Source organism: Pleurodeles waltl, chromosome 3_1 (genome assembly GCF_031143425.1).
Source record: "Pleurodeles waltl isolate 20211129_DDA chromosome 3_1, aPleWal1.hap1.20221129, whole genome shotgun sequence".
Taxonomy (NCBI): Eukaryota; Metazoa; Chordata; class Amphibia; order Caudata; family Salamandridae; genus Pleurodeles; species Pleurodeles waltl.
The window spans coordinates 1771176080-1771195249 of NC_090440.1; the positions used below are offsets into that span (position 1 = coordinate 1771176080).

At 44.8% G+C, this 19170-nt stretch overlaps 1 protein-coding gene across 9 annotated transcripts in view; it reads right to left on the reverse strand.

Moving 5' to 3' along the window:
• FTCDNL1 (formiminotransferase cyclodeaminase N-terminal like) overlaps window positions 1-19170 on the reverse strand; it is a 534412-nt gene that overhangs the window by 386400 nt on the left and 128842 nt on the right. For all 9 annotated transcript variants that reach the window (XM_069225764.1, XM_069225763.1, XM_069225765.1 and 6 more), the window contains one exon: window positions 422-517. In XM_069225764.1, coding sequence (XP_069081865.1) covers window positions 422-517 — 96 coding nt within the window. The remainder of the gene's footprint in view (window positions 1-421; window positions 518-19170) is intronic.

Here is a 19170-nt window from a genome sequence, read left to right on the forward strand (position 1 = left end):
CCCATCAACAAAGGCCAAATCACTCTGATTCACGGTCAACACCGACTTCTCTTTCTCTCTCAATAAAAACATCACCAAGGCGTTATAGTACTAGCTCTCCTTTGTGAAAAAAGTGAACCCATTGCTCCCTTAAAAAGACTCCAGGACTGATGTCCATGCCCTCACACTCATGCATCTCTCAGTCTCCACATGGGACCCACTGAAAGGCATTCCACACGCAGTAGCACACTTCTTCAAGGGCCTTATGAAAATCAACCACATCACCCATACCGTAATGGAACTCTAATGGCTCCCCACGCATGCATTAACAACAGCGTAATCTAAATTGCACCTGCGCTGTGCAGGTGAAGTAAGCCAGTTCCTGGTAGCACAGATAACACATAGAACACTAATGGATGCTTAAAGGCAGAACTGTACATACCTAGGGCATCAACATGGGCTGCTATGGTGATCACGGACCTGTTGTAGTCATAATCTGAAAATATGTTTAGTACTGTGGTTTGGGCACGTGACTGTCCTATAAAGGAAAAAAATACAAATATTCAAAATTCATATAAAATACTTAAGAAAACTGGGTTACTGGTTGAACAGGATGAAACCCTACTCAAGTAGCAACTCGTATCTTTGTAAGGGTCAAGCCACAAGCGAACCCCAAATTAACCTGCGCTCAATCCTCTGGTAGCTTGGCACAGAGCAGTCAGGCTTAACGTAGCGGCAATGTGTAAAGTATTAATAGAGAAATAATAAAGTGAAAACACAAGAAGAATCCCATACCATACTATAAAGAGAATAACTTTTAATAAATAAAACAAGACCAAAATGACACAAATTCAATCTGTAGGACCGGCGATATGCAAGCTTAAAGATGTAAGCGAAAATTCCCCAAAAGTACAAAGTGCCAACTGTGGTCATCTGGTCAAGCGAGACTGGGACAAAGTCACAAGTTCAGGCCGACCGCAAAGGAGCGTGGGCTGGCTACAGGAATCCAGTTAGGGCAGCTGAAGAAGAGTACCTTAAATGCAGGTTGCAGAGTGATGCGAAATCCTTCTGTTGATTTGCACTGTCTGGTGCAAAGACTTGAGTGGCGATGCATCGCCGATGAGGTAGGGGTGCAGTGCGATGGGCCAGCACTGGTGTAGCCACTGGGGGCTTGCAAGGACTCGTGTTGAGATGCGCTATGCTGCGTTGAGCTGGATCTGTAGTCTGCATCTAGGTGCACTGCCCTTGATCAGTCTGGCAGAGCTGCTGAGGTGACGCATGGTCCTATGTGGGAGCTTTGGGGAGCTGGGCCTGTTGTCGGCATCGAGATGCATCAAGCTACATCAAGTTTGTGGAGTTGCTGAGGTGATGCACGGTCCTGCATCGAAGATGCATGGCACAGAGAACCCTCTTGGATTGAGAACAGGAGGTCAGCCAACTGACCTTTGGAGATTTTGGAGTTCTGGGACACACAGGCAGACTAGTTTCAGCAGGGTAGCTCACATCAGAAGAGTCCTGGTGCAGTAATAGCAGTCCTTGGACAGCAAAGCAGGCCAGCAAGGCAGGCTTCACACCAGGGCAGTCCTTCTTCCTGTAAGAGTCCACAGGCCCAGTAGTGATCTGAAAAGTTGGTGTCTGAGGTCCAATTTTTATACCTGGTGCCTTCTTTGAAGTGGGAGAAACTTCTAGAGAATTCCCTTTGAAGTGCACCGCTTTCCTCCTGAACTGTCCTGACTCCAGACTAACTACAGGGGATATGAACCCCTTTGTGTGAAAACCACTCTTTAATGATAAGGTCGGATTTTAAATGACGCTTTTGAAAATGCCACTTTTAGAAAGTTGACATTTTCCTGCCTTAGCCCTTTAGTGCCTGCATTCTGTCTCTGGGCACATGACGTGGTGTGTGGTGTAGTTTGCCTTTGTGTGAAGGCAGGACACAGCCTATTCAGGTGTAAGTTGGGGCTGTGCCCAGCTCCGCCCTCCCATCCTGTTAGTGATGGTCCATCCAGGCACACCTAAGGTCTCTATTGTGTGTGGTTATCTGGGAGGAATGCACAAAGACCATCTACACCACACACCACATCATGTACCCAGAGACAGAATGCAGACACTAAATGGCTAAGGCAGGAAAATGCCAACTTTCTAAAAGTGGCATTTTGAAAAGTGTAATTTTAAATCCAACTTTACCATTAAAGGGGGCTTTTGAGTACAATTCCAAAGACAAATTCCAAAGATACCAAACATGAACTGTCTACCTGCTCTGATTTGGAAGTTAAAGCTTATTAAATGTAATAAGATAACTCCATGTTATTCTGTGAGAGAAGTAGGCCTTGTAATAGTAGAAAAGGAATTGGAGAGTTTTTCACTACCAGGACACGTAAAACCTAAAAGTACATGTCCTACTTTTTAAGTGCACTGCACCCTGCCCCCTGGACTGTGTAGGGCCTACCATAGGCGTGATTTACAAGTATTAAAAAGAAAGGTTTAAGCCTAGCAAAAGGTTTACTTTGCCAGGTTGATATGGCAGTTTAAAACTGCCCACATAGGTAGCAATGGCAGGCATGAGACAGGTTTGCAGGGCTACTTAAGTGGGTGGCACAACACGTGCTGAAGGCCCACTGGCAGAGTTTAATTTACAGAACTTGGGAACATGTAGTACCACTTTCTAGGGACAAGTAAATGAAACATGCCAATTGGGGATAAGCCAATGTTACCATGTTTCAAGGATTAAGCACATACACTTTAGCTTTGGTTAGCAGTGGTAAATCACAGAGTCCTAAGGCAAACAAAACCGAGATCAGAAAGTTTGGAGGCATAAGGCAGAAAGTTTGGGGGAAGACCACCCTCAGGCTGACAGGTAAAAAAAAAAAGGTACAGTTTTCATCTCCTTCAAGCTATTTCTATGTAATGTCTATAAAGGAAAATCACCACCAACAAATATTTCAGGATAGTGAAATTAACTTCTTTTGGGTCCCAAGATTAAAGATTAAGAGCTCAGTTTTGGGGGGACTGGATGTTTTAAACTGCCCTCAAGGTGAAAAAGTAAACCACAAGCCTAATCCTTTATACAATCAATGAGGTTCCTTAACAAGTGAGATTTTAGAACAACCTACAGGGCACAGTACAGTTCCTCACAGGTAGGGGGTACTGCCCAGGATGTAGTTTGTAGGTGGAGCACATTGTGATTTTTTTGCATAATATAAGTAAAAGTTGATTTTGGATGCCACAGTAAAACTGTGTTAGATTTTATGTCAATTTAGCATTTTTTTAAACCATTTATGAAGGGGTCTAGAGTCACAAAGATATTTGAGTACCTAAATTGGGCTTAGGTGTGCAAATACCGTCACCTATGAGAAAAAACAAATTTTAATTCACAAAATGCTGCTTTGCACTCGTATGTGGATGTATCTACATAAAAAATTAAGCCAGTATTCTCAAAGGAATATGTTCTGAGTGTTCAGGTGTGGGGATGCCTTATAGGGAAGTGGACCAAAACAAACCTTCAACCTTGTGGCCATTTATACATTTCTGACAAGCAAATTGCAATCCTCCAATGGTTAGATATTTACTCCTGCCCATGGCAGTTGTAAATCGCTGCCTAGGATAGGATTGGGGAGGGCACATCATCAAAATTGATCCTGTAGGCAGAAGAGTTTTTTCCATGAATTTTTTTTTTTGAACACACTGAAAAAAAAGAATAACATTTTACATAGCATATGCATTTGTGTGGCATATGTAGACATGCATAAATGTTTGTGTAGTACAAATTTACATCCATAAAAAATATGTACAGACTGACATGAAATACACAAAGAATTACAAAACGTCTCCTGGAAACAGCGAATTTCAAAGAACCCCAGGAGGAATCCTGAATGGAACAAATATTAATTAAAAGTCATATACATTAAGTATTATCATTAAATTAAAAAAAGCAGAGCTTCGAAAAAGATCTTTGAAACATTTTCAAACTAGAAAACCTATTTCTAAAACAGTACTCATGAAATACTATGCCTTTTAAAATATTTTAAAATGTAAAACGTTTTAGAAATAAATATAACCGTTAAGGGTTCTTTGAAGGCACAGTATAAACATGTATATGTTGTTCAGTGTGCTGAACATTGTAAGAGAACACAGGAGTGTGGTGGAGTTTTCTTTATATTTTTAAAGTTTATCTGTCATTTGGACTAGTTTTCTTTTTTTAAAGCTTTAAAGCAGTAGCTGTTGGATTTGTTCTTCTATGTGCCTATTAAGTTCATTCTTCAACACTATTTGATGCAGAGGGATGTTTTTCTGATCAAGTTAAACAGAATTCTGTGTTTTGACTATTTGATGGATAGCTTGAAGTAAAGCCAGATCTACTCTAGAACTAAGGGCCTGATTATGACTATGGCAGTCCTAAGACCACCGTACCCACGGTGGCAGTCCCACTGCTGCATCTTGGCGGTCCGCCCACCAGATTTGGATGCTGGCAGTCAGACCACCTCAAGACTGCCGCCACTGCAAAGATCTGGGATCCCGACACGTAGGCGGTGGGGAAAGCTGTGTTCAAGCACGGCGGTGCCGATGTCGGCACTGCCGTGCTGATCATGACTTGCCTTTCCGCTGGCCTTTTCATGGCGGCGACACCACTATGAAAAAACAGGAGGAAAGGCAGAGACAGGGCCACAGAGGGGCCCATGCCCATGTCATGGACATGGGCCACATAGGGGCCCATGCCCATGTCATGGACAGTGCAGAGGTCCCCCTGTCAGCACAGTCGGAATGCGCACTGTCTGCAATGGCAACAGTGTGCATTCCGATTGTGTTGGTGGCACAGACAGTGCAGCAGCATTGCACTTGGCTCTCCCTTAGAGCCAAAGCCAATGGTGCTGCACTGTCTCTCCATCTGGCCCGGCGGGATCATCGTAATACGGCAGTGGGGAGGCCGCCGGTTTAGCAGCGTCCTCCCCACTACTGTATTGGTGTTCCAGCTATTGGACTGCCAAAGTTCTAATCAGGCCGTTAGTTTCTTTTGCTCTTTATGGGAATTTTTTAGGGCATAGTTTTATTTTGGGTTAAATGTGCTATTTTATATAGTGTGATTGGTCAATGGCTACTGGTCAGTGTTTTTGTGGCTAATTTTAGGATTGTTTTGGCTGTTATTTAGTTATGAAATGCAAACTGTTCTGGGCCTCTCATACCCTATTTTCACAGGTAATATCAAAGCAGGCTTGCTTGGTTTACAAACATGATGTAACCTGCATTATTTTAGATGGTGGCCCAGTGGATGTTTTGACAGCGGAGAGAAAGGGAACAGCTTTCCTGAAGACGCATTCTCACTTGTGTTCGGATATTTTTGGCTGGCTATCTCATTTACATTGTCTTTCCCACTACAACTGTTGGTATGCATGCCTTTTCAAGAAACTTAAACCTGACTGAGGTCTAGAGTTTGTTCTTTAAAATATAATTTCTAAGATAGAGGAAATAATTTTGGGAGGAGACAGGGATTCAGAATGCCATTTCTTTTTGAGGGCAAAAATGGGTAAAATGAGACTTAGCTATTCGTTAAGGTCACTTAACTTTGCTTCATTGAAGGTTAAATTAAATAGCCTGGTTTGCCCTGAGGATTAGGATTAGTACCTTGGATTTTGTTGCAGTGGATGTTGATGGCAGGATATGGCTTAGATAAAACACATTTAAAATAATGGCAAAGGCTGCATTTTTTCGAAGGTAGATTACAATGGAGATAATACCACAGCGACTTAACAGAATTCATTAAAAATGTATTACATTGCAAACGCAGTTATTGTGAAGAGAAGGAAAATAAAAATTTACAATTTAGACTTTTAATCATCAGACAAATGGACCACACTTTAATAGTCCTCAAATATCTCTAAAGCATGCATAAGCAGTTCATCAGTTTTACTCAACTAAAACATGATTCTATACTGTCCTGAACTTCTTCAAGTTACCTACCAGAATCGGGTATAGCCTCTCTCTTTTCTTTACTCTTCTTATTTTATTTAACCAGTCGGCGAAGTTGGGGACATCTTTGGACCTCCAGTTTTGCAGAACTAATGATCATGCCACTAACATCTAGATAAATAAAACTTTTTGGTTTCTCTATACTATATTCAACAATGCCCTAGTAGTGCTAACATGGGTTTCGAGGAATCTCAATCTGCATTTGATTTTCTATAAATCTAAAGATGTCCCCCCAGAAATCGCCCAATTTGTTACAATGCTAAATAATAGGGAGGCAATCTCCACTATCTGGAATACCACACCTAAAACACTGATTTGGATAGTCTGTACTTATTTTGCTTAAAAATTGTAGAGTCCTATAAAGTAACATTCTGAATAAAACTGTATTTTACAAAAATTCGAACCTCTCAAACATTTTAAATTCAATTAGTTTTTTCTTAGCCAGGTATAATTAGCCCGTGTTATCTCCTCCTCCCTCAGCCACTTTGCCGATATCCGGCTAAATGTATCTGTTTTGTCCAGAGAAAGCAGACACTTATACCAATACCCAACTCGTTTCTTATGGGGTGTGTAAATGAAAAGGGCTCTTGGCATCTATATTTTGTAAATCACTATAAACGTCCCTGTATGACTACTGCAGCCATTTTTGTTTACTAACAAATTGTGGCACAATTTCTTTACACGTTTTCCATTTATCGCCCAACAAAAAATATACTAATTTTACAAAACCACTATCTTGCCAGCTTTTAACAGTCCCTGAGTCCAAATCAACCCTCATTCCCCATTCAAGAAGTCTGAGGGTTGATTCTGAATTTATATAGGGGAGGCCATATTGTCTAAAAAATTTGATTTCCTTTTAAAAAGCATTGGAGTGTCTTATACCTCACTTTTTCACAAGACTTAGCTAATCTTAGAGGGCAGCATATTTAATTCTCTATATTCATTATACCTATTAAATCATTCTGCAGATGCTTAAGCTCAGTACTGTTTTTCCTAAATCTAAAAGCACACTGTGCAAAATGAACAAGATAATAAGTTCTTAAATTGTGGAGAGCCAACCCGCTTTTTTCCGTGATTTTATATAAAGTGCCAAGTGCTAGTATTGGGGTAGGATTAGACCACAAAAATGATAAAAATCACAGTGTCCAATGTCTTAAAAAACTGTGGAATGTAAGATACAGTGTGCTGCAGAATAAGAAATGTTGAAATGAGGCAGGAATTACATTTTTATCAAAGCCACCTTACCCAGAAGCATAAGAGGCAATGATATCCACTTTTCAATTAGTGCTTCAACTTTATTTTAAAAGAGACTTATAGTTAATATAGTATATCCCTCCGATATCCTTCGTATAAAAAATGCCAAAGTAGCATTTTGGTCGCATGTGTGCACATGACTGGAATTCTGGTAGCAACTCTTCAGGTAACACTTGCTAAGAATGACCTCTGTCTTAGACTTATTGATTTTATACCCAACCAAAATATGAAATGCTGGAAAAATCTCAAATGCTATTTCCTGTACCGCCTTCTGAGGAGAACTAGCAACATAACATTATCTACATATAATTTAATTCTTGACATCTGGAAGACTTTGTCTTCCTGAATGGCCTGTGCTAAGAGCTCAATAAATAAAGCAAAAAGGATAGGTGAAACAGGACCGCCCTGTTTTGTTCCACACTGAACTTTAAACATACCAACTTCAGATGCAGTTAAAATTAATTTTGCTTCAGAGTTAATATACATTTTCCTACTGAATCCCATGGTCTGGGGCGAAAATCCAAACTTCTCTAAAATCTGAAAAAGCATTTCCCAGACCACAAGATAAAATGCCTTTTCATCATCCAATTAAAGAAATTGCAGCCAGAAGCCGTTTTATGGCACACAAGTCAAGAGATTCAATTAAATAATTGGTGTTTTTGTGCACAGCCGTTTCCCTGCAATAAAAACAACTTACTGATCTCCATTGATCCGACTGATGCTGATTTAGTCAACCTATTTGCAATTCATTTCATAATAATTTTATAATCTGAATTTAAAAATGTTACAGAGCAATACAAATTTTAAATTTAAGAAATCTTTGTTTTTGTTTTTTTAGGAAAACACAACACATTACCCTGATTAACAGAAGAGGTGGTTTTCCCCCTCTCAAGATAGCATTAGCCACTTTCAGCAAAAAAAGGGTTTAAAAGGTCAGCAAATACTTTATAAAACCCTGAGTAGGACCCATATGGTCCACTCACTTTGCTGCCTGGTAAATTTTTCACTACTTCCTCTAGTACTTGCAAAGAGAAAGGGTTACCAGGAAAAGCTGAGCCACCTCAGATACTACTGGGATTTAAATATTTTTTTAAAAACAATCAAGCACAACCCTATCTACATTAAATGAGGTACTATATAAATTCTTAAAATGCCCTAAAAATATATTTATAATCTGATCCTCGGAGGTGGCAATAACACCTATGCTAGGGCATTTAATCATACTAACTGAAATATACACACCCCGCTACCAAGCCTGCCAATCCAAAACCTTCCCATATTATCACTCTTTTCATAAGTTTCTTGCACGTAAGTGAAGTTCTCAACATAATTCTTAGTATAACAGTATTCCAGGAGTGCGGACTTTGCCTCTTCTAATTCCCTCTGATTTTCTGCAGACCCGTTTTTCAGGAATTTCCTATAGTCCTTATAGCTCTGATACTCCAAATGAACTTTGTTTGCTTTCTTTGTAGATTTTAAACAGAATACATACCTGGAAATCAATAGAGCTCAGAGGGAAGCATTCATAGCATCCCAAACCATAGTAACTGCAGCTGTACCTTTATTTCCTTCCGGAAAGCTCTCAATCACAACCCTGCATACCCCTATCCAACCATTATCCTACTAGTAAACTTTATTAAATGCCCACCTTGGAGCTTTATCTAACTGACAACGTACTAGTATTTCCAGGTCTGATGCCGTGTGAACCGAGAACTCATTTGATGCATATTTGGCCATTAAAACCTAACTGCAGGGGAGATTAGAAAAAAATCAATGCAGGTGGTTTTGTACAAACAAGAAAAACAATAGAACTCCTTTTATCTGGGAAAGCCACCCTCCAGGAGTCTATTACTTTGTAACCTCTAGAATATTTACTAAGTGTTCTTCCTCAACTGGGGCATACACACTGGCTAATATAAATCCTGAAAAATGTATCAAGCAATTTAGTAAGCATCATGCGCCTTCAGAGTCAGCTTCCCATGTATGGATTGTAACTCCCACACTCATTTTAATGTGGATGGCCACCTGTCTATGGGAGGAAGCAACATAAGAGAAGCATTTGCAACCTGCCCATGCTTTAAACATCCCAAACATATTTCATTTGCTAGAAGGAATACAGGTTTCTTGCAAAACAATTGCTATCGGTTGTTCCCTCTTTACCCACCGTACCAACCCCAACACCTCAGATCCAACAGGAATGATGCCCTCACTTCCACCCCAAGCACTCACCCTCAAGCACTAAGAGCATCTAGACCAAGGTGGGGTGTTGCAAATTCAATTCCGATTCTAGGCAGACTGCCCCCATCTCAACAAACGAAAGCCTCCCTACAATGAGGTCAAGTGCACTTAATAAACCTTGTCAATGTCTCAATAAGCTTAAACTAAGACCAAAGACAGCATCTGATATGTTTCATACAGAGCACAATCAGAGAATCAGCCTATTTGTCAATAGCGTCACCCTACACCATCAAGCTAGGCCTTAGGCTAGCCCCAAGCCACATTCTGCATATCAAACCCCCCTTTACATCTCTGCAAAAAAGACTTGTGCTTCAGGTACTTGAGAAAAAATACAAAAGTGCCCATTTAACAAAACCTTTAACTTGGCCACTTGAACCAGCAAGGCCTGAGCCCCTGCAGCCTGAAATTACACAATGATGTTCTTAAATTCCCTACAGTTCTGAGCTGGTTCAAAAGGCATATCAGAGAACAATCAGAAGGTGAACTGCTTCTATGCTTAGAAAAACATTTCCTTAATACCCTTGGACAAGAATATTCTTTAATCCTACACTCAGCAAAGTTTACCAGGATCCCACTGGAGTATTTGGCATTAGGTGGTCTGTGCATCGGTACTCTATGCACCCTCGTAATGGTCGGATCTTGAGCTACATCTGGGAAGACATGAAATGTTATCAAAGATTCCATTAGGGCAATTGTGCCCCCCTCAATATTCTCCTTACCCTAAGACACTCTGACAGTCTTCAAATTCGATATCTTAGATTGGTTTTCCAATTGTTCTCGTCTCTTCTAAAGGGATTTGGTCTCTTTTTCGAATTGCTGAGTTTGCATCACTGTTGCCTCAAGTTTTTCCTCACATCCTCCTGATCACAACGATCCGTTACCAATGTCAATTGCTTTTTCAATTCGCTCCAGTTGCTGCTTCATCTCCCTGGCCTGCTCTGCCTGCTGTTGTCTCATAATTTTGATCTCGCCTAAGAGTTCATTACGCAGGAGCACCAGAGATCTCAAGCCAAGGCCTTCCACAGCATGCTCATTGCGAAAGGCCTCTGAGGTAGCTGGTATTTACATAACGTATCATCCAAACTTGAATCCCCAGAATCGTTAGGCTGGTCCAACAAATGTTCTGAGTATTCCGGTCTTACTTTATTCCAAGCTTGCACTGTGGGCAGAGCTTTCCCCTAGATGTTTTACTTAAGTAAGTGGTTAGAGTTTGTATCTCTCGCACCAGCATTTCTAAGTTCACCACAACCTGGGGCAGAACTGTCCTGCGAGTAATGGTATCGGGGATCCCATCTCCTATGGTCGTAAATACAGTCAAAGTATCCGCCATGTGGCTCTCCACATTATGGGGATAGCATGACTCTCTGATAGCTGCCTGACCATTTCCTATTCCACCATTTGAGCCACAAGGACCCCTGGCGCCCTCATTCATCAAAGAAATGATTGCCGGCTGTAGAGGTGGTGCATCCAGCTAAATGGGAGCAATATCTGGGACACTTAGATTTAGTGAGGCCAACTCCATTCCACTTCCCCTTTTAACAGGTTGTTGTAGCGCAAAAAAACTGGACACTGCTTTTGATATAGTGCATTGCTTGCAACTTTTCATTTGCTGGCTTTCACCCCTTTTGGAGGCACAGTCACTCCAAATTCCTTTGCAATATATGAACCAGTGGCTTCATATACTGAACAACATACCAATAGACTGCACAACAGTAGGCGGCTTCATATGCTCACAATCTCTCTGCTAACACAGGGAAAAATCAGTTAATACAGTCACCTGCACTCACAGTCCCTTACAGCTGCTGTTAGTAAAATAAAGTATTGTTGCAGCTGCTGGTAAGACCGATAGGGAAGTGTAATTATGCCACCGAGGCAGCTGCCCAATATGTACCAAACAGTCATGACTTCGATAACTCTGCCCAGGTTCCCCTCCTCTGCCGGTCTCTTGATCTGTCGCAAACTCTTTGGCACGTCGGCACAGTTGTCCATGCACAGCACAGGACCAGCCGCAGCATGACTCGCAGATGATGGGACACTACTTTCCAAAAGATTGAATAAACTATCCGTAACTGGCATTTTGCAGCCCAAACTCTCAACTTTCCGAAAGGTGTTTACAGGCAAGAGCACATCACAAATGTCACCACTGCGATCGCTGCACTTTTTCTGCACTCGACAGGGGGAGGGAGTCTTTCCAGAACCGCAAACTACGTGACGCTAGTTAGGCAGCATAGCGTCACAGAACCCTCCAGTCACTGTGTACTCAACGCCATTGTAAAGACCCCCTTTTCAGACTATGTGATGGGGGCTACTTTGCTACTTTCAACTTCTTTGTCTGATATTCCTCAAGGTGAGTTTTCTAGGTAACTTTGTCCTATTTTATATCCTGGCAATGGCGGTCGCACCGCCGCCGGGCTGGCGAGACCATGGCACTGTTCACAACTGAAGACAGCCAAAACACCAACATTACTGCCAGTGCAGGCGGACCGGCGCAGCCGGCTTCTCCAGGTCAGTGCGGACCATTTTCCCATATCATGACCCAGCACACCGCCAGGATTTCCGGGGTGGCCTCACCGCCACAAAAATGCTGGCGGAAATGAGCAACATAAAAGGATACACTCACCTTCAGGAACACAGACACGTTCGTAGCTGCCATGGAACCTGAACTGGAAGTCTTCCTACTGCTCCTACTGGCCATACAACTCCAGAACCAGCAACGAAGACAACAGCTGTGAGTACACCCACCTACCACACACTGGAGGGAAGGCCATTAGTACACACCTACACACAACACAGCCACATTTAGCCACACACACACAGGCAAACATACACCCGTACCAACACACAAACACATCTACATACACAAACAACACACACGTCATCCAACATACACGTCATACACACACCACACCGTACACACACACCACAGCCACTCTCAGACACATCCACACACAAAACCACAGAGTCACACAACCACAACACCATTGTAACTACACAAATGCAATTGCAGATAGGCACAATGCACACCTCCACAGGAAAACACATACTGCCAGCAACACGTAACAACAGCTCACAACCAATACAAATAATACCACTGCCAAACAATGTGTCACATCACATGCCACGTCCACCCAACACACAAAGTACATCACAGATGCATCACACCCCCACCGCACAACGCCACATAACACCAACACAACACATCACACCAAGTCCATAGCACAACTCATCTACACAACTCATGCTGCTACACAAACGCATCACATATACTGAAGACACACACCAAATCACACATGTACCACACATACATCTGGAGGGAAAGGCAGGACAAGTATGTAAACCTCGACACCAACGGGTGACTGGTGCAGATATATTAAAATCATGTCCTTGTCATACAAATAAACTATATACAACATAGGCCTACTGGCCAGTCCAAAAGTGTCCATTGCCCCAGACACACAGGGCAGAGTTTCTGGCCCCAACTTGACTCCTGATTGCAAAGTGGCCTCCACATGTCAGGGGCATCAATGGGGCATGCAGGCACCTCAGGCGTGATGGGGGTGGCCAAGGTGGGGGTTTGGGAGGGGGATCGTGTGGTTTGGGTTTAGGAGGGGGGTCCTTCGATTTGGCTTGGGAGGGGGGCCTTTAAATTTTGATTTTGAGGGGGGCTGGCTTTTCCCTTTGTATGGCCCTTAGGAGGAGGGACCTTGCCAGTACCAGGGAGGCCATGGGAGAATTGGGAGGTGGAAGGACTGGATATGGGGAGGGCATGAGGGTGCTTGTGGGAAACAGGGACAGGGTCAGTGGGAGGGAACAGGGCAAACTCATACAGGATTTTTTTTTAGGGACACAAGGTCAGTGATGAGAAAAACGGGAGGGAGTGGAGGGAGAGAGAGTGGTTGTGAGGTGTATCTTGGTAGGTGCCTTAGGTGCAGGTGTGTGGGTGGAAGCCATGTGTGTGCTGTGTGTTGGGTGGTTGAGTGTGGGGGTTAAGGTGTCTTTGAAGGAGGGGGGAGGAGATGCAGGGAAATGACAGGGTAGATGTGTGAGTGTTTGCTGGGGTGGTGTGTGCAGGTAAGTTAGATGTGCTGCATGTGGGGGTGTCGGTAGTAGTGGTGAGTGCGCATGTGCTGAATGGGGTGGATGTATGGGGGTCTGCTATTGTGGTGACGGTGGTCATAATGGGACTTATGGATGGATCTGAGAGTGTTCATGTAGTGAAAGCAGTTGTGAGTGGTGTAGTGTCTCTGAGGGAGGAGGTGGGGGGAGTCTGTGTAGGGACTGGATGTTGTTGTGTCTGCATGTGTCTGTTGGCTATGTGCATGGCGGTGGTAGGACTTGTGGTGCCTGTGTTTGTCTTTGTGAACCATGCCTCTTGAGGTCGATGAATGCTGGTCTGACTGTGTGCTCTGGATGGGTGTGGGGAGAGGGGTGTGGGATTGGGCACAGGAAGCTGGAGTGGGGACGGATGACGAAGAGACACTGGCTGCCATCAACGAGGAGGCCAGAACCTGAAAGGCTCTCTGCAGGCCAGTCAGAGTACCGTGAATGCCTTCGAGGAAGGCATTGGTCTGCTGCATCTGTGATGCCAGACCCTGGATGGCATTCACAGTGGTTGACTGTTCCACAGAGATGGACCTCACGAGATCAATAGCCTCCTCATTGAGGGCAGCAGGGCTGACTGGGGCAGGGGCAAAGGTGCCTGCGATGAAGGAGATGCCCACCCTCCTGGGTGATCGGGCACAGGCAACTGGGTGGCGAGCTACAGGGAGGGCGGTGCTGGTAAGGGGGGTGGCAGACAAGGATGGTGCTGGGATGGTCCCAGATGGCTCAGTCACCACCAGGGAGCATCCATCGAAGGAAGAATCCGAAGAGGATGTTGTAGATCCGGTGTTCCCCGCGATACTCCCCTCGCCCTCCGTCCCACTGGTCCCCTCAGCTACGCTGGTCTCAGCCTCCAGTGGGCAGCTGCTTCCACACTTGCCGGAGCCCCTTCTCCTTTGCCTGATGATGCTGATGCACACAAAGACAGAGGAGGAGAGAGAGGGAGGGTGGGAGAGAAAGAACGGGTGCAATGGGCCATTACCTACGCATCATTCACACAGACTGACAACCAAAGAAACTGCTGGTATGCCATGCCATTGCATACCTATATTGTAATGCTCAACTTTGGGAAGTCAGAGGGGAAACAGAAGCTATGCACTCTATTCCAACTAATGTGGGAACATTGGCACCTTTGACTACATGAAGGGTCATACAATGCATAGTAGCACAGTACTTGGCACACACCCATTGTCGTTTACATAGACCTACCCTGTACTCCTTACTCAACTGATTCCTCCTTGGCAAGGTAACATGCCAACAAGTCCATAAACAATGTGGCCAGTAACATTTTGTCCCCTGCAGCCATCTACACCTACAGTCTGAGGCAGCTGATTGAGATCACACCAATTATCTCTGACATATTGGCAGACTATTAGTGATGGCAATGCCCTGACACCTCACGTATACTGATGCTGATGGAAGGAGCTGGTCACCCAAAAGATGACAAATGTCAGGAGACAATATACAAAATGTAAGTTCTTACCCGTATGAGTCACCGTCTGCATGGTTTCTGGTACACATAACCAATATAATTCCTGACAGGGTAGCTCATACCCATAGCCGATGGGCACCTACCAATGATCTACACAACATCTACCCTCTAGGAGGCTACCCAAACCCATACATGCCTACCATTAGGGAGGTGTGAGTGTGTACGTACCCCCTTGTGGCTGCTGTGCTGCCCTCAAGCGCCCATCCACCTCAGAGTAGGCCACCACCAAAATGCGGGCCATTGTGGGGGGTCAGGGTCCGATGGAGACCCCTCCCTCGTTGGGAGGATGTCCCTAGCTGGGCCTTCACGGTCTTTCGGGCCCAGCGTCTCAGGTCCTCCCACCACTTTCTGCAGTGGGTGCTCCACCGGGCATGGACCCCGGGGCCACACTTGTTTGGCAATGGCACGCCAAATCCCCTTCTTCTGATGGACGCTGACCTGCATGGGTGACACACACAGAAGGAGAAAGTCATATAGAGTGGCATCACACCAACAAGTGGACTTCACACATCTCATGACCACACAAACCTTTCTTTATGGCACTTCTGCACCTACTCCTTTGCTTTTCCAGTTCCTCCTGGGTGAAGGCAGGGGCCCTATCCCCTGCAGGGTGTGGCATAATGGCTCCCAGAGACAGAACACAGCAGCTCACGCAGCGGAGTTCTTGCTTGCACGAGTGTCAGGAGTCAAGTGAGCTATGCAACACAAAATGGCTGTCACGGCCGGCGCATGCATTACCGTGACCGCCGGCGGTGAACATCATTGGCCCCAGTCTCCATTAGGCAACAATGTTAGCCAATGACGAGTTGCATGGCAGTTGTGACAGACTACCGCCATGATGATTAACACCAGCAGAATTGGGTCATTTTCATCTGTCCTGTGCTTGCAGGACAGGCGGCTGCCATTTTACATGTAGCTAGTATATTGTAGGTGAAAAAGTGCATCATGTATGATTTTTAGTGACATGTGCATAGATTAACCATGTTAACATATCAAAGGAAGGTTCACACATGTGACATTCATGGATAGTCAAGTGTGTGTACTGATAACTATACACGACATGTGCAGTCACTTGCTGCATCGTAGACAGCCTAACCAAATGTGTGTGTTACCAAGCTACATTTAAATCTTAGGGGAGCATGTGAACTGTCGGCATCAACGTGTGGCTTTTCCTCTCTCTTATTTCTAGATACTGTGCAATGGAGAGAATGAGACATGAACTGGTGTATCGGCCCCTAGTCAACCTTGCTACCCAGTACAGGTCTTATCTGTGCTACACTCCCTTGCCTCAGGCTCATTCCAGATGACAGTGGGCTTGGCAGCAGATCTATCACAGCCTATGTTCAGTGTAGTGTTGAACAATATACTGTGTGCTTTACTGAAACACCTGGACAGCTACATCATGTTCTCCCAACGTGCGGATTTGGCCACTGTTAAATCTGACATCTATGCTATGGCACATGTCCCTCATGTGATAGGGCCCAAAGATGGCACCCACATTGCTTTGATTCCTCCCAGGGTCAATGAACAAGTGTACAGGATGGGAAAAAATGTAACTCCATCAATGTCCAGGTGGTGTGTCTCGCTGACCAGTACATCTCACAAGTGATGGCCAAGTTTCCTTGATCTGTGCACAGCAATGTGCCACACATGATGGCACAACTACAGAGAGCAGGGCCTGGCTCATTGGTATGTATCCAATAGTATGTGTGTAACTGTAATGACACCTCTCTTCACATTCTACACTGTGTCTCTACCGGTATTGTGATACGTCCAACCTTTGTGCACACAGGTGACTCTGGCTATCCTAACCTTCAGTGGCTACTGACAACAGTGACATATCCAACAACAGATGGTGAAAACCATTTCAATGAGGCCCACGGCAGGACAAGGCATGTCATCGAGAGGACGTTTGGCCTGCTAACGGCCAGATTTCGGTGTCTACACGTCTCAGGAGATGCCCTGCTCTACAGACCACTGAAGGTCTGCCAGATCGTAGTTGTTTGCTGCATGCTACACAATCTGGCTCTGAGACGTCACATACCATTATTGGATGTTGAGGACGTGGCAGATGGACCTATGGCTGATGATGGTGACATAGATACTGATGAGGAGGCAGATGATGAGGATGTGGCTGACTCTAGGACAGAGTTGATCCAACAATACTTCCAATAATCTACAGGTATGTCAAGTGTCTTGTATGTGTACTGTAGTCCTGTCTGCCTTGTGACATAGCTAATCCTGGTGTGTGCCATCAGTGGAGGTGTTAAGTGCAGCTATCCCTCTGTGTGGGTTTGTGGAAATAACATGTTGTCAATCAGGGAAGGTGTTACTGTTCATATGTCAGTGCTATGTTTACTGTGCTGTTGGCTCCCATCACATCTGCAAGGGAATGGCCATGTTGTATAGTCCCAGTGATACAGTGTAAACTGCAAAAGGACTGACAGCCAAGGTTGTGTCAACAGTATAGCAACTTATTGTCACTGTACACAATGGACGGATATGAAAGCTACTCATATTGACAGTGGAACTCGGCTTTGGTTGGGTGCTGTGAGGGATGGACCACTGGGAATGGATGTCTTGAAAATGTGGATCTGCTATGGCATTTTGTGTTCAAATTACATTTTGGTACTCACACTAGGGAGGATGACAATGTACCTCATGTGTGTTGGCTGGGCAACAGTGACTCCTATTGTGATGGTTGACTCTGTCTTGATGTATTTGCAAGTAATATGGGTGGTGCTACTCTGTTTCCTGCCTTGATTGGTGGCTCCCTTGACACATGATTTGAGGATGAATCTGTTCTACTAGCAAACGTGCTGCACATGCCTCCCCCTTCTGTCCATCTTACAGACTTTTGCTGGTCAATGGTTTAAGTAAGCTGACATTTTGCAAAACAGTTAATTCATACATGTTACAATAAAGACAGGTAAGCAGTATCTGTGCTCAATGGTGTTGATTGTGATTTACAAGTACAATGGGTGATGAGTGGGGTCATGGTGGTTGAAATCATCGGAGCAGGTGGCCCAGCTGTAGTTAGTACAGATCCAGTATCCAAGGGTCATTGGAAAATGTGAGCCTGCCACTCCTGCATGGCCTCGTGATGGTATTCCCTCTGCAGCCTCTGGTTCTCCTGCAAGGTGGAGAGTATCTGGCCATCTTGTCCTGGGATTGCTGGTATGCTCCCAGGATTTGGGAGTTAACCTCCAGGGCAGTGTTTTCCCTTGTGGGGCCCATCCCTGGGCCCACAGGTGCCCTTCCATTGGCCCTGGACCCCTGTGCCTGTGCCCCTTGCCTGGTCTGCCCACTCCCAGCTACACCAGGACCTTAATCATCTTGGGTATGATGGGTAGACTCAGGTCCCTGTACTGTGGGGCACACAGCTGACTGAGCAGTTCTTGGGACACAGGTTTGGGGACGAGGGGTTGCCTGTGTGTTGTTACCACAGGAGTGGGGGGTCTCAGATGAGGGCTGGGTGAGGCTGGTGGTGGTGGACTGACCATAATGTCCCAGGTGGGCCAGGTAAGTCATCAATGTCCAGACATCCAGAGCTGTAGTCCTCACTGGGGCCTTCGTCCCGGGAGGGCTGTATGCCTCTGGCATCCTCTGCAGCGTGGCAGTGGCAGGGGTAGCTGTGGATAGAGAGAGGGAGAGTTACATTGTGGAGGAGTAATTGTTTGTACAGTGGTTTGACTTGCTTCCCCGTGATGGCAATAACAGATGCAGAACTGCAGACATTGTTAGTGGGTGATGGAATTGGTTCCATGGAGGGATGTCAATTGTGGATAGCATAGCTGTCATTGCCATGGAGTGGTACGCAGTTGAAGTATCCAGTTATCGTAGCTGGTGAGATGGTTTTAGGTGCAGGTGTTCCACTGTGAAGTGGGACCGGCAGCTTTTCCTGTATGGAGAGTCATGCATTGTGGGAGTTGTAGTTCTTGCCATTGTGAGTGCTATCCGTGCAATGGGGGGATAATGTGGGAATGGTGTTGGTGGGGTAGTGTTGCATGTAGGGGAGGGGCATTGGGTGACTGGGTGTGGGAAGGAAGATTGAATTAGGGAGTGATAGGGTGGTGGGGGAGCATGCTGTACAGGGGTCATTGGTGGCAGGGGAGTGATAGTGACTTACCGGACTACAGTCC